General features: G+C 49.7%; 6 protein-coding genes across 6 annotated transcripts; all 6 read left to right on the top strand.

The window, feature by feature from the left end:
• The first annotated feature begins 322 nt into the window (after window positions 1–322).
• On the top strand, window positions 323–1163 carry P152DRAFT_408361 (uncharacterized protein). The gene is made up of 2 exons (XM_033676920.1): window positions 323–534; window positions 592–1163. Coding segments are annotated over exons 1-2 (306 nt in total). The 5' UTR covers window positions 323–533; the 3' UTR covers window positions 897–1163.
• On the top strand, window positions 999–1169 carry P152DRAFT_386731 (uncharacterized protein; the record flags this gene model as incomplete). Its single annotated transcript, XM_033675846.1, has 1 exon — window positions 999–1169. A coding segment is annotated over one exon (171 nt), but the record flags the coding sequence as incomplete, so codon positions are not given.
• Window positions 1170–4682: 3513 nt separating this feature from the next.
• On the top strand, window positions 4683–7391 carry P152DRAFT_387094 (uncharacterized protein; the record flags this gene model as incomplete). Its single annotated transcript, XM_033675869.1, has 1 exon — window positions 4683–7391. A coding segment is annotated over one exon (2709 nt), but the record flags the coding sequence as incomplete, so codon positions are not given.
• A 1986-nt stretch (window positions 7392–9377) lies between these two features.
• P152DRAFT_23973 (uncharacterized protein) lies at window positions 9378–10955 on the top strand. Its single transcript, XM_033674617.1, has 2 exons — window positions 9378–10436; window positions 10485–10955. Exons 1-2 carry the CDS (start codon window positions 9805–9807, stop codon window positions 10771–10773), a joined length of 921 nt encoding a protein of 306 aa, XP_033539232.1. The 5' UTR covers window positions 9378–9804; the 3' UTR covers window positions 10774–10955.
• A 486-nt stretch (window positions 10956–11441) lies between these two features.
• On the top strand, window positions 11442–12340 carry P152DRAFT_387732 (uncharacterized protein; the record flags this gene model as incomplete). Its single annotated transcript, XM_033675895.1, has 2 exons — window positions 11442–11521; window positions 11578–12340. 2 exons carry the CDS (start codon window positions 11442–11444, stop codon window positions 12338–12340), a joined length of 843 nt encoding a protein of 280 aa, XP_033539231.1.
• A 310-nt stretch (window positions 12341–12650) lies between these two features.
• On the top strand, window positions 12651–14608 carry P152DRAFT_504785 (uncharacterized protein; the record flags this gene model as incomplete). The annotated part of the gene is made up of 4 exons (XM_033682395.1): window positions 12651–13063; window positions 13284–14008; window positions 14058–14282; window positions 14576–14608. Exons 1-4 carry the CDS (start codon window positions 12970–12972, stop codon window positions 14606–14608), a joined length of 1077 nt encoding a protein of 358 aa, XP_033539230.1. The 5' UTR covers window positions 12651–12969.
• Window positions 14609–15045: the final 437 nt, after the last annotated feature.

The raw sequence follows: 15045 nt of genomic DNA, 5'->3' as shown, positions 1-15045 counted from the left end.
CTCATTACCATGAGTACCCACGTATGGCTGCAGCTGCCAGAGATTATTTGGCTATACCAGCATCTGGGGTATCAGTCGAAAGACTGTTCAGTGGGGGAAGAGATCTCTTAGGAGTGCGGAGGAGCTCAATGAGTGCAGAGACTATGAGGCGTCTTATGATGCTGCGAGATACATGGAAATAGCTTCAGAGATTTACGAATAATTACGAATAATTACGAATAATGCGAATATTATTCGTACGAATATTAGTAAGCGGAAATTCTAAATTTTATTCGTATTCGACTACGAATATTCGTACGAATATTCGTAATCGAATATTCGTGTCCAGCCCTACTCCCTACATTTCCCAAGCTCTTTGTTTTGTTGTTTAACTTCTTCTTGATATTCATCATGATTCTTCAATTCCCACCTGCTTCCCTCACACTATCTGCCCTCATGATGGTTAATGAAGGGCACTTGACAAAGTGCAAGTCTCTTACAGAAGACTGACAAACTACGGAAAATGAACGTCAGGCAATGCGTACCGCTTCCCAAGTAAGTCAACTTGTCTTCAATAAACATCCCATGCTTTAAAGCTGATTCCCCTAAAAGTGCAAGCAGCTCTAACAGCTCGTTATTCTGACAGCATTTTGGGAGCGAACCACGAACTCAGATTGGTCACTCATGCTGTAAATCTCGCCAATAATTTCAGCCATCAATTTCATCAAAAGGCACACCTATGTCGGTTCGATACTCGCGAACGCGCAAAATCCGGCAGTACAAACGATGTTCAAAATGACAAAAATGAAACTGAAACGCCCGATCAAACACCCGCTGAGAAGGCTACCGAAAAGGGTTCCGAAAAGCCCACACAGGGCTCTGAAACCCTACCTTCAGCCCAAGACATACCTATCTGAAATATGTCATTCGATATTGACTTCGATGCCTTCCGTGACCTGGACAACATCATTTCGAAGAGCAGTGATCTTGAGGACCCCTGAGAGAGCATCATGGAATGAGTGAAGATACTGTATATTCAGTCAGGTAGTATAGAGCTAGGAAGTTTGAACACTACTATCCTTTCCATTGCATTCAAGCAGCAGTCCAGCAAATGGCCCGAAATGACACAGAACTACATGAGTCGCTTCATAGTGGTTGTCCATCGCTTCATGGTAACATCATTAAATTAGCTTTGTAGTAGTTAACGAGCTTGTCCGATCTGAGCTCTAATCACACATTCTGGAGTTGGTTCTTGACCGGTACAGGACTGCGATGGACCACGCCATGTTCCTGGTCTCTATCGAACGGGGAAGACCCCTTACATGGTAAACCACGACTTAAACGAGAACCTCCAAAAGGCCCGTAGTGGTCAGATGGCGCAACCCCTACGTAGTACATCTAAGGCTTTGGACCTATATCTCACCATAGAGGGGGTTTGGGCTCCTCTGAAAGACTCCTTCGACCGCATCAAAGAGATCGAGGCTACCACCACCAAGAGCAACTTGGAGCACACTAAAGAAGAGCTTCACGATATTCTCTCCACCTACTACAAGGTTGCGCGAAAGCGATTTGTCGACAATGTCTAATTGTCTATTCCCAAGCTGTGGATCACCATTTGCTTACAGGCCCTAAAACCCCTCTCGACGTGTTCAGCTAGGAGTGGGTGATTAACCTAGACTCGGATGCGTTGGATACGATTGCTGGGGAGTCATCATACACGCGAGAACGTCGGAAGGCATTGCAAAAGATGATTTTGGATCGGGAAGCCGCCATCAGGATTCTGAGACGTTGAATAGCGGCATCGAAGTCGCCAATCGAGAGGATGGCTGGTCGTGGTCTGCATTCTCAGAAACAGTCCAAAGGAAGGGTAGATCGGTGGGGGCACTCTTGACAGGGTGTACGGCGCTGATGCCGATTCTATTCCAAAAACATGGGATTGAGTTCCAAAGTTCTAGCTTTCTCATAGCACAAATTGATTCGTTTCTGTGCCTATTCTCACGGTGGCTGTGTGTGACAAGATCGTAGAAAGGATAATCGGATCCCTAGTACAATTAATACTCGATAATTAGGAGCAGTTGGTAAGGTCGCGGAAGACTGGTAGAAGTACCACGTGAAATCAAAGGTGCGACATGGGTAGCTCAAATATCGTGGACCAGATTTTGCGGCTCTTCGAGCATCTATTAATAGCTATAGATGTGCATGGAATCTGCAGTCATAATAATACTCGAGTTCTTCACAAGCCGTCCTTCCACTTTATTCATGGTCTATACATATTGCCTTGGTCTGAAAGCATCAGTTAGGGCATTCAAACAGCTGGAATCGTATTCTGAGAGGTCGTATCATTCATCAATCATCGTGCCCTGCGATGGCCAGACAAGGATTGGACTGAGGCGTAGCCGTTGGGCCCCACTGTAGTCTCCCAGAGCTGATCATGTTGCAGGACGAAAACTCATGGTTCGAATGTCGGACTGATAGTCCGTTAACTTATCGTATCTGGAAATAACCGCTCAATGCAAGATGAACAATAGTTCGGAATCGCCGAAGCATGGACGGACAAACTATCACAGCATCGCCATTGATGTACTCCGTATGAGATACCTTTCCTTTTGAGGAAGGAAACACACCCATACTGAAGAGGCGCAGCATCAAACGCTGAGCCGAATATGAACTGGCAACCAAGCAAGAGAGAATCCCGCGATGGGCATTGAAAGTAGGTTTTGGTTTCAAGCCGTTCAAGTCCGCCTTGTTGGGTCCCTGCTTATCTTGGGCATATCCAAATGAAATGCAGTGTTGACGAGAAACTGATTCGAGTACTACCGTCTCGCGAGAGCTAACCCAAGGTCCATCCAGAGCCGGAATATCAACATGCTAGGGTCCTCGGTAAGGCACATCCAAGGTGAAGAGAATTGAAAGCTGCCGTGGTCCGTGGAGAATGCAGGAGTCTATTCGCGCTGCTTTTAAGACGGCGAAATTGGACCTGCAGGACATGCGGTTCCTGGCATTTCGGCGTTCTGTTCACATCATTGGCTATGGAACAGCTTCAAGTCCTTACAGCCGAATCATGGAGGGATACCCGACGAATATTCCACACGGCGTGGGACGCTACTGATTAGCTAGGGAAAGCTAACGGGATTTACACCGGCGTCATGGTCCGGCCAAGGTTATTCACAATAGCACCACTGAGATCACAGGGAAAACCAAGAAAGGCCGATGCTCTGAAGTTTTGATACCACTGACTAAAGAGAAGCATATTCCCCAGACCAAGGCACCACGGAAATGATGAACATGGGTGATGCTCCGCCACAGGTTGCTCTCAATGGTCGGAATGATGCAGCTTGATGCCTGCCTGGGCGATTAGCACAGCCTCCAGTCACAGCAATTTGGCCTGTATTTGAGATCTGCCTCGCATCTCGACGTCTCATCTTCACAGCATCGAAGGATAGACCTCGAACTAAGCTCCACAGCAATTATTCGAACGTATGATTTCAAGAGGCCTGTGCCCTTATTCTCATGGACTTTTTGTCACCTAATTCCGCCTTACATGCCGACATCTGAGTTCCAGCCTCGTACCTTGACATCGCTCGCTCAGTCAGGCACTTCCATACACCTGGTTCCCATGCCCCGGCAGAATCACCACACTTCATAACGAGAACTCCGTTCTTAGCGACCCAAATTTCCTCCAGAGCGCGCCACTGTGGTATGAATGCACTCTCACCAGCCTATCATAGTCAATCGGTCTCAAAGAACCGGGTAACGTTGAGGCTTAGAGGCCGATCATCGAGTCGGCCTCCCCCCGGTTCCAGCAGTCAAAGGATCGCGTTCCCGCGTCTGTCCCGCGTGGACGTCATTCGATCTTTACGTCCTTGGGAAATATTCTCCAACTTGCAATTGAGGAAATCTTCAACATATTTTGCGATTTAATATTCCTATTGTTCGATTTGCTTCATTTGGCCGGGAATAGTGCCAGGTGTAACTTGCTTTGAGGGAGCACAGCGCTAATTCGGACCCTCACCTCGACATCCCGTTTCCACATCCCGCATTTCATTTGGGTTCATCCTCGGACTCATCGCGAACCTATTCCTCGCTCGAAATTTGGTGCAAGATTCCCATGAGGGTTGCCTATTTATCTCGCCATCCGAGAGTACCATCTCTATCTGGCCAGTGGATTAATTTGCCGGGACGACGAGCTCGGCACATATTCCGCGCTTCGCTGGCAAGGGGACACCTCGACTATATTAACTCTGCAACTTCGCCGCAAGAACAACACGCGTCAAAAGCGACAGCAGTCGTATAGTTCAACAACATCGTCTCAGGCGATGGCAAATAATCACAATCGCCGACAGAGCGGTAGCTCATCGTATGACTACCAGGGCCAAGCGGCCAACTCAAATATCTCACTTATGGTTCCCAACGTGAGTGTCGAACCGGGCGCGTTTCCAGATCAATCAGCAAACTACTTGCAGGATGTGGATGGCTCGGTATATTCACCCGGGACGATATTGGGGAGCAACCTTTCCCCTTCAATTGGATCTGCCCACGACCATTTGAGCCCCGAAACCTACCTCTCGGACCAACAATTCTCAGATTACAGCCAATATAATACACCCAGATTGGAGGACCAATACCTGAATATGCAGCTCCTCAACCTCAACGAAGGAGTACCCCCAGAACTTCAAACAACTTTTGGAACTCAGGACTCGACCATGGCCACAGCATTTGCGGATGTGACCGGACAATTTGCGTCCAGTGCACCATCGGAATCTCACCACATTTCACCGAGTCTCACGAATTACTCCAGTCCTGCACCGTTTCAAGATGCAGGACAGTTTGTGTCGCCTGCACAAGCCGAGAAAAGAGGGCCAGGTCTTCTTAACAAAGCGATCAATCGCCTCGACATGTCCAAAACATCCCCCGACCATCAGGCCTATAGCTCATCATTTTCCAACAGCCCGTCGGCAAGCTCTGTTGGTGTCTCACAACCTCCTGTGCAATTGATCAGTCCGATTGTGAGGGTGGAGACGGTGGATTTCAGCGGAGACGAATCGCAACCCCAATCCTTGTTAAATAGAACCCACAGCAAGCGGAGCGCAGGGGGTAAACGGTCGAACCTTCACCTCTCTCCGCATTTCCCTGTGGAGGAAGATGACGAGTCAGACGACTCGTCGTCCGAGGATGAGCCAGCCGCTACCCAAGTTCGGGCAGTCAAAAGAAACGAGGACGACGGATCGTGGGTGGTAGATGATGGCTCTCGCCAAGGCGGCCTCAACCCGAAAACCCGCAAGGAAATGCGCAACCTTTATGTTCCGTCGATCGAGGAGCAGGAATTGAGACGGGCGATGGATGAGAAGAAGGCCGAAGTGGAGGACTGGCTCGATCGCAGCGATGTGGGCAGCGAAGCAGGCGATCCTAACCCACTATCGCCCAAGGCCACCAGGAGGAGAATCGCCGGACGACGACGTGCGAAGAGTACAAACGATGCGCCGTCCAGCAACGGTTTAGGGATGACTTTGTTCCCCGGTCGCAGAGTTGATGATGGCATTCCTGGGCCAGGCGTCTACCTAGACGTTCCAAGCGAGCTTGATGATGCGGAAGATTACTCAGAGTCTGATGAGGAACCCGAATCTCCTGCGGCAGACCTCGCATCTATCAAGGATGACGTTGCATTTGCCATCGCGGAGAGGCCGCCATCGCAGGTGATGAAGCCTTGGGGTGATGCTCTGAATCTGCAGGAAGAGGAAGTACCATACCAACCTCCGACATCCAACGCGGCTATGATGAGATTCAGGCGACGCGCAAAGGATATCGAATCTGCATCTCTCGCGGCAACTATTGGCTCCCGGAGGATGAGCGAGTCCGACATTGGAAGCATATACGCTGCATCAGGAGTCATCTCCAAGCCAGCCCGAACATCAACTGACAAAATGAAATCAACCAAGCGAGAACGGCGCGGAAGTTTCCTTGAGAACATCCTCCCGAAGCGGAACAACAGCAATGTCCTGAAGCGGAAGAATAGCACTGTTGACAAGCAACCACTGAAAGACCCAGCATCTCCAACGCCAAATGAACCGGAGAAATTATCAGCTCCGAAGAGGATTGGCAGCTGGGGACGGCCGAAGTCGCCGAAGCTGGACACCAACCTAACAGTTGCGAAGAACGAACTCACGCCTGGCAGCGCCGCAGGTCATTCATCCACTCCGTGGCGGTCGGCGAAGAATGCAATCCGGCGGAACAGGAGCAAGAGCGATCTTGGTAAATCTCCAGGCCTGGCAGAATTGATGACGCAGCATGGAGGGCCACCGCTTGTCACTCTTGCATCTCCTGCAAATGAGGTTGGACTTGGTGTTCGTCGGTCTTCAACGCAACCGATGGCCAACGCAGATGACGAGGATAGCGAGAATGAAGGGGATCAAGCGAAAGATCCCGTTTTCATGGACCTCGCTATCAGGCTTGATCCAATTGTTCCGAATTTCGCTGGCTTCAAGGAACATGCTCGGAAGCTCAACCCGAGGTTGGCAGAGTATTTGTTGGAGCGGATCGCATCCGAGCAGGTCAAGCGTTATAAGAGACTGCTGGATTTCAAGGTCAAGCATCACAAAGCTGTCCAGAAAGGCAAATGTGCTGCCCACCCGTATTGCTTTGCACTTGGTGGTGAATCGAAGCTGCTTCCTCCACGAGTTGGCAATAAGGACTCGGAAACTCCTTTCGTCGGATTCCAGATCATGGCTCCTGGAATGACGGAGGAGGATATCGAGGTCACCAGCGAAGGCACAATCATCGCCGCTCAATTTCCGTCCGGCGTCCCGATTCCGCCCGTCAAGCGACTTCCGGCTGAATTCGAATGCCCGCTCTGTTTCAAGGTAAAAAAATCCAACAAGCCGTCCGACTGGACCAAACATGTCCACGAAGATGTGCAGCCGTTCACTTGCACGTTCCCGAACTGCTCGGAGCCAAAATCATTCAAGCGCAAGGCAGATTGGGTGAGGCACGAAAACGAACGGCACAGGCAGTTGGAAAGCTGGACATGCAACATCGGCGAATGCGCGCATACTTGCTACCGGAAGGACAATTTCGTCCAGCATCTCGTCCGCGAGCATAAAGTGCCTGAACCAAAGGTCCGCACTGGGCGAAATGGTGGATCCGGTGCTCGTTCGCCGGCTGTTGGACCCGAGTTCAACGGTGCGTGGCCGAGCGCAGAAGATCCTACGGACGACATTTGGGCTCTAGTAGAAAAATGCCGACATGATACCGCGAAACTGCCGAGAGAAGAAGCGTGTCGATTTTGCGGAAACATCTGCAATACGTGGAAGAAGCTCACGGTTCATCTCGCGAAGCACATGGAGCAGATCAGCATGCCGATTTTGCCGCTCATTGAGGCGAAAGAGGTTGATATCAATACAATAGTCAGCCCTATCGATGGACCTGCACCACGCGCGATGGCGCAACACCTTTCAGGACGAACACCTACCGCATCCAATGCTAGCCTCAAAGCTACCCCAGTTCCACGAGATCTTCCTACATTCCTCTACGATGAGCCAGGAGCCATTCAGTACGAAGAACCTCTCACGAACATCTCGCTCGACCCATCTGCATACTCGAACCCAATGTCCCGCAGCTCGTCGGCGAGCAACTTCCAGGTCATGCACACCTACCCTCCCCCTCAACAACCACTTAACACGTACCGGAATTCCGCTTCTCCCTTACCGCAACCGAGCAACTTCCAATTCACCACGTCACCCTCTCCAAGCACTTACAGCACCTACCCGGGTCTTCAAATGCCCATGTGCCAACCCAACGGCGGCGAAATGAGCGAGCTCACCCTCTCCCCACCCGAGGAGACGGTCGGCTATGGTGTGGGTGGGTACGGATCATCGACACCTGCTGCCCAGCAGGCGCAGCAGATGTTCTCATCGCCGATTCCGGTCGACGCGACGGGTGGTTACACGGATGAGATGGGCGACATGACTGGCATGGCGCAGTCCGCTTCATTCTATGGCCAGGCGAGCTCGGGCCCGGGGCCCGTCTGGAACGCACAGCAGCACTTGGGGATGACGAACCAAGGCTTTGGGCAGGCGCAGCGGTCACCTTATTTGAGGCCGCAAGGGCAGCCGGGCTACGGTTACCAGGGATAGGGAATGCGACGCGGATAGTGGAAAGGATCTTGATCATGAGATCGATGCCATAGAGCGGGTTTCTACCGCCACGATCAGCAAGTATGCCAATGCAGGCGGTGCAGGGGGTGACCGGTGAGAAAGATGAACAGCCGCCGGGCCGGAGGAGTTTTAGCCTTAGGCGCTAGGCATTTCATTTTGGGCAGCACGAAGATAGACTGGAGGAGATTACAGTCATTGGGGCGGTGGAAGTTCACGGATGACTTGTACGCTCGCTATTGGGGCATTTTCTTTGTTCTACGATGCTACGATTTGATACCAGTAACGTTTAAGGCCAGTGAGCGTAACGGCCAATATCTTGATCATTTACACATGTAACTTCGTGTCGGGTCCTGAATAATGAGGCCGCTTATATGACAAGGTCACAAAATCGTGGTGCAGGTGGTCTCTAATCTCAAAACGAACTGGTTATACATACACAGAGCACTCACTATCCAATCTCAATATCATTATCTTAATATGCTGAACAAACCTGTTTCACTCCCTTCGGATTCAAATTTGTTGCACAGCCCCCTGCTGTACTTGGCGAGTTCCGATACATACCTACTGCCGCATTCACGAATGAAGCACTTTGTCCGTTGGGAGGCCGCCCTTTTCGCCCTCCAGGTGGCATTCCTCCTCCCCTGTGGTTGGCTGAAAGGCCGCATCTCCACCCACATTCCCGCGAGGAGGCCGCTGACAAGAGACTCAGTCCGCATTAACTCCCAGAATCCCAATCCAACGGCTTTAGAATCCTTAACATGATTCGTCTATGGACGAATATGGGTCATTTGTACGATCCCAGGCAGATTCTACCCTGGTCACAGCGTATAGCGAATTTGTATGACGCAGATGAATGGTTACAGAAACTCCATGTGGCACTGACGCATTCGATGGAAGCGATGGACTCAATTATTGGGCCGGGCTCTTGAATAAGGTCAACGTTTAGGGATGTTCTTAAATGGTATGTCGCTTTCTCTTTCCGGCGCGGGTCTTCCGGTTGCCTTTTAAGCCTTTTGTCTCGTCCATCCCTTCGCCTGATTCCTCCTCCTGCATGCATGCCTCACTCTCTAACTGTTACCCGATGCACCCTCTGTATGGAGCCTCGAAGGCGCTCACCGGCTTGCCCTTGACTTGCTCTGTCAGCCTAGGTACCGGCGGTGAGGAAAGTTGGGACGAGAAGATAATTAACCTCATCCCCAATCCGACCTTCGACCTTTGCACGAACTGTTTCATGTCCTGAACACGGCTGGCTGGACATAACTTTGACTTATTCTACTCTGTACAGCTAGCTGGACTGGATTTCTCAGTCGCATTCCAGGTACGTTGATTTTCATAACGTTAGGCCTCGAGGCTTTGCTATTTATTCTCTGTGTCTGCCTTCACCCGCCACTTTAATATTTTCTAGAATCTTGCTTGCCCTTGTCTGACTTGAGGCAGAAGTTCAGACCATACCCACTCCGAATCGTCGGTGTTAGCAGATATACGGAAGCTTGCAGGCGATTCCGAATGGCAGAGCAGTCTAGATACCAGGAACAGCATTCTCACCGAATATCACATATGCGTCGTGTAGGGTGCACCATATTCTATCTATTTTTGGCTCGTCTTTGACAATTTGGTACAGGCAAGCGATGCCAACATCAGCCATTCTCCACCCCCATGGCCGAGACAGGAGGATATGAGTATTCCAGAAAATTCTTCTCGCATGGGCATCTCCCCGGCTCCATACACAAACCATACATCCCAACAGTTTTACCCACATGTGGCCAATTCGTTTCCAAGCGCGGACTTTGAAGAGATATCGGTTCAGGACTTTACCAGCCACCATAATCCAAGCATATACGGCAGTTCTGCGCTGAGTCGCTACCAATTCGATTTAGGGCCATGGAATTCACTGCAGCAGCAACAGGAATATGCTGTGTCTACCATTTCTGCACCTCAGACTTATGGGGAGAGTCTAACGCCTCATGATGTTTTCCCTCGAGCGCAATTGTTGTCGCCAAACCAAAGGGCACGATCGAGCTCCAGTTCTGAGAAAGGGGGATCCAGCTACGTGTCTGGTCAATATCAGGACACATCTGCCACTACGGAACTCAGTGGTGGTCAAGATGAGGTTCAATCTCAGTATCCAGACCTGGACGAGGGGCTTGGGAACCGGAAAACGGGTGCTGAGCCTTCAGAAATGAACCAAGAAAAGGCATCTGCACGACCTCCAAGCACCACCGGTACGCGCCGAACCTCATACCGGAGAAGCGTCCCTAAAAATTGCGAAATCTGTAGTCGCCCATGCAATAACCAATCTGAGTATACGTGCGTACATAGTCGCTCTGCACCGAGACAGTAACTAAGATTATACAGGAAACATATGCAAAAGCACCAAAAACCCTTCAAGTGCGAGCTGTGTGGTCGGTCAGAGGGTTACTCCACTAAGAATGATCTTGCACGGCACCAGAAGACCAAACACGGTATCGAGGACGGTCGTGGATACTGGTACTGCCCAGCGAAGAACTGCAATAAACGCAACAAACCCTGGCCGCGATGGGACAACTTCAAGAATCATGTCAAGAAAATACACGATGATCAGGATGTTGATGAATTACTGGAGAGGTTCGTGTTCTTGGATATTCAGTCAACCACATTTCGCTGACAACCATGGACAGTGCCAAAACGGCCAATCAGGAGTCTGTGGCTCGGTTTCCAGGACATGACACCAAGACTGATGAACAGAATATGGAAGATGTCTTGATTGGCATTGGAGGAGCTTCAGGAGTTAGTCCCAGACCTGCTCCGGATATTCTTGTCACACATACCGAAGACACACCGAGTGGGAGGACAAGTGGGCTCCAGTATTCCGCGTCTGATTTATATACCAACGGCGTCTATGCAAGGACCCAGGAGACCTTAATAGCTCCCATCAGCCCAGGTGTGGATCATATCTCCGTGACTGAAAGAGGGGCGGTTTCGATTGATACTTCTCTTCAGGGCCATTCGACGACACCCTTGGGTGGGAGGCTCGATCGGTCTCCTGGGATAGGGACGACTGCTCCGATTTCCAATTCGACCACGCCCATGACACTTGATGGGCCTGGAGACATGACAGAGATGTGCGAGGGCTTACCGACTGGCATGGAGAGAAATGATGAAAATGAGGACACTTCCGCGCCAAATGAGCAGGAAAAGTCCAATCTGACAAATTTGAACGAGATTGAGGAGCAATTGAAAAACATCGTCGGCAGCGAGAAATTGCAAAAAATTTTGCAAATTGTGAAGCTGAACGCTGTTAAGCTATCCAAATCCACAAAGTCCAAATCCTCGATGACCTCTGAGGCATCCACTACAAAGAAACTGCAATGCAATGAATGCTCCAAGTCAACAGATCGACAATGTGACATGAAGTATGTGAGCTCCTTCTACATTGTCCTCGACCAAATGACTAATCACTCGCCCTCAGCAAACACAAGAAACGCCATCGCCGTCCGTATGGTTGCACCTTTCCCCGTTGCAGCAAGACTTTCGGCAGCAAATCCGACTGGAAACGACATGAGAACTCACAGCATTTCCAATCGGAGCTCTGGCGGTGTCAGCAGCCAGCCCGAGGTCGACTCCCTGAATTCTGCGCGCGGCCCTTCTTCCATAAGGAGGAATACCTGACTCACCTTGTCAAGGAGCACGACCGTTCTGCAAGCAAGGTCGAGGAAGAAGTTGAGAAATGCCGTATTGGACGGAACGGTCAAGTTCGCTTCTGGTGCGGGTTCTGTCGGACCATTCTCTCTGCCGAGGGGACGGGTGCGGAGGCGTGGGAGATGCGGTTTACCCACATTGATGAACATATTAATAAGGAGGGAAAGCGGGTGGATTCTTGGTTGTGTGTTGAGGAGAATAAGCTAAAAGGGGAGAGAAAGGAAGAGAAGACTACGATATTAAGGGAGAATGAGGAGGTCGGCAAGAAGCGAGGGAGGGAAAATGAGTCGCCAGTAGAGATGCCACCTCGTCCCCCTAAAACTCCTCGACGAGAGATGAGAACGGCATCAACAACAGCAATCGCACCATCTGCGCTATATTCACTGCGGATGGAGCGTGCCGCAGGTGACAGCGCTCACATCTGCTGTTGTGGCTCGGGACCGTACCTCAAGAAGGTATACTCGGCATGTCTTGCTTGCGGTCGTGAGTTTTGCAGCAACTGTTCTTCTGAAGAACTTGCCTGTCATGAATGAGTTTATGATCGATAGAAGAATTATTTTCACCAATTCTTAGGGGTGTTTTCTAATTTAGACAATGATACCCGGATGTATGAGTACCAGGAATTTCAGATCATTCGGTCAATTTCTACTTTGCAGGTCTATCCCCGTTTGAACGTTTTGGTAAGAGTCAATTATTGCCAGTCCAGGATTGATAAAATGATTAGTATTCTTGGGTGTCAGTATCCATAGAGCAATGGAACATCGAAAAGAATTGCAGTGTCAACGGAGTAAGAGGTCTTGCCCCTAAAACTCGTACTATCACCAACATTAAAAGCTAGAATGACTCACAAAGCCACAACTCGCACCAATATTCAACAACCCAAATCATTATATCGTGACGAGGTATATTTCGGCATTTTGGCATTTTCGGCGTGTGAAACATGGATAAAAACAGGGAGATCGCCACGGCACTACTTTCAGAGGCTCCAGAGTTGGATGGCATTCCCGAGTCGCCGTCCCAATATACAATCTGAACTGTTTCGCAGCGGCGGCTTCTAGTCTGCTTGCTAGGCTATCTCGCGCTTGTATCTTCTCTAACCGCAAATATTTATTTTCCAACCCTCGATCTTCTGAGCAACAGATAAGGAACCCCACTCCAGGCCATGAATCTGACCATCATCACTCTGTTCGTAGTTTTCCAAGGCATTGCTCCTTCATTTTGGTCGCCGCTCTCTGACTCATTCGACGGCGACCGGTGTATTTGGCCACGTTCACAGTTTACACTATAGCTACTTGGTGCTGTCAATCGTGGATCGAAGCTATACGACGCTCCTTGTCTTCAGAGCAATCCAAAGCATTGGCGGTTCTTCAATGCCTTCGCTCACCAATGCTATTGTCGTAGATACTATAGTTCACTCGGAGAGGGGCACCTATCTGATGCCAACGCTCACGGCGACCAATATCTGACCTTGTATAGGTCCGATCATTGGTGGTGGAACCGCGTTGGCCACCGGAGATCCAAGATGGTGTTTTCGAACTCTCCTGATATTTGGTGGACCAGAGGTGCTATTCATTGGATGGGCCATGCTAGAGACCGGACGGACTATAGTTGGGAGTGGCGCAGTTCCCGCGGCTGGCATGGTATGGCGAACATGGTGGAGTTTTGTTGCAAAGATCAAGTTACGAGGACGAACCAGATCAAATTCACAGGGGAATGGAATATCCATACATGAGAGCATAACTGATGCTATATCCCTGGACAACGTGGTGACAGTGCCGACTTTGACCACCAATGCGAACCTTATTGGAAGGGCGACCTTCATGATGCCCAACCCTATTCCTTCCATCCGTCTGTTATTCTTCGACACATTTCTTACTCTCTGGCTCGCTGATTCTCTGTATGCACTCTGGTTCTACGTACAAACCTCACTCACTCCAATATTTACTCTGCATCATGGCAACAATCCACTAGAAGTAGGACTCTGTTTTCTGGCTGGCGGACTCGGGATCATTCTCGTGGGGTTCATTGCACGCGCATTGATGGACAGAAACTACAAGCAGGTTGCTAAGGAAATAGGATTCTCCGTCGATTGTGTTCGTGGAGATGATATATCGCAGTTTCCGATCGAACACGCGCGCTCTCGAAGGCGGATCACCATAACTTTGGTATCTATGTGTGTGGTTGTCGGATACGGATGGGCCGTCGAAAGGCATGCGCATCCTGTACTCCGTCATCCTGCTCTTCTTACAGGGGTATATTGCTTGCAAATGTACGATTCTTCTCCAAACCTTTAGTGCTTTGATTGTGGACATATTCCCTAATGCCCCAGGAACTGCGGCCGAATCAAACAAGATTACTCGGTGCATTTTAGCTGCAGGAGTGATTGCTGCCCTTGATCCGTTAGTCAGTGCTATGGGGTACAGGTGGTTATTTACTTTGCTTGAAGCGTTAGATGCGGGAAGTTGTACGGTAGCAGTGTGCTGGAAGCCGAGGCAAAAGACCCTCTTCGGAATAACCATTCACAAAAATTAAGGTACGAGATATCTCGATGATGCCGCGCATCATACACAGTAGATCATGTTCAATGGAGTATTACTAAAGTCTTCATTCGTCTGGATTCGATCTGGATTTTTGCTCTTGCAAATATCGACGCTGTCGATACCTACCTTAGCAGAGGGTGCGTTCGTCCCCTATAATACCCGCCTGCACTGCCCAGAAGATTGCGACGGAGCGCAATGTCCTTCCATTCTATTTAAAATTCTAGACAGACAGGATGTTGCAACCGGGAATATTTCCCCTGAAAAATTGGTGTGCATCTCGATACTGCCGTTCTGAATGACTGTAAATGATTTAGAAGTCGTTGAGAGAATCGGAAGGCGGAATAAACTGGGAATAATGAACCAGTATATAGGTACGCTTCTTATTCAGAACAAGGACAATTTGGCATAGATAAAGGGGTGGTCTCGGAAAGTACGTCAGAAATAGATTGATATAGTGAGTAGGTCATTGCGGAACACAAGATGATGGCTGTACAGATGATTGCTGTGCAGATGATATACTTGAAAGGAGATCAGTTGAATATATTCAATAGTTGCTTTTTGATGCGGTACAGAATGGATGAAGATCACCTAAAGGATGGGAAATTCACTGACGAAGAGGTGAGGAGAGAAATTCTGGAAAGATTCCGTTTTCTTGCGAGCTATGGCGGTTTCAGAACAACTCCCGGTGTACGTGAGTA

This window comes from Eremomyces bilateralis (assembly GCF_010015585.1).
Source record: "Eremomyces bilateralis CBS 781.70 unplaced genomic scaffold P152scaffold_1, whole genome shotgun sequence".
NCBI lineage: Eukaryota > Fungi > Ascomycota > Dothideomycetes > Eremomycetales > Eremomycetaceae > Eremomyces > Eremomyces bilateralis.
The sequence above is the reverse complement of the archived record's forward strand: the minus strand, read 5'-3'. Positions and strand labels throughout refer to the sequence as shown.

Coding starts and splice junctions, on each gene's coding strand:
- P152DRAFT_23973 (XM_033674617.1), top strand. CDS start 9,805: ATGAGTATTCCAGAAAATTCTTCTCGCATGGGCATCTCCCCGGCTCCA. Junction 10,437..10,484: donor AATAACCAATCTGAGTATAC/GTGCGTACATAG, acceptor AAGATTATACAG/GAAACATATGCAAAAGCACC.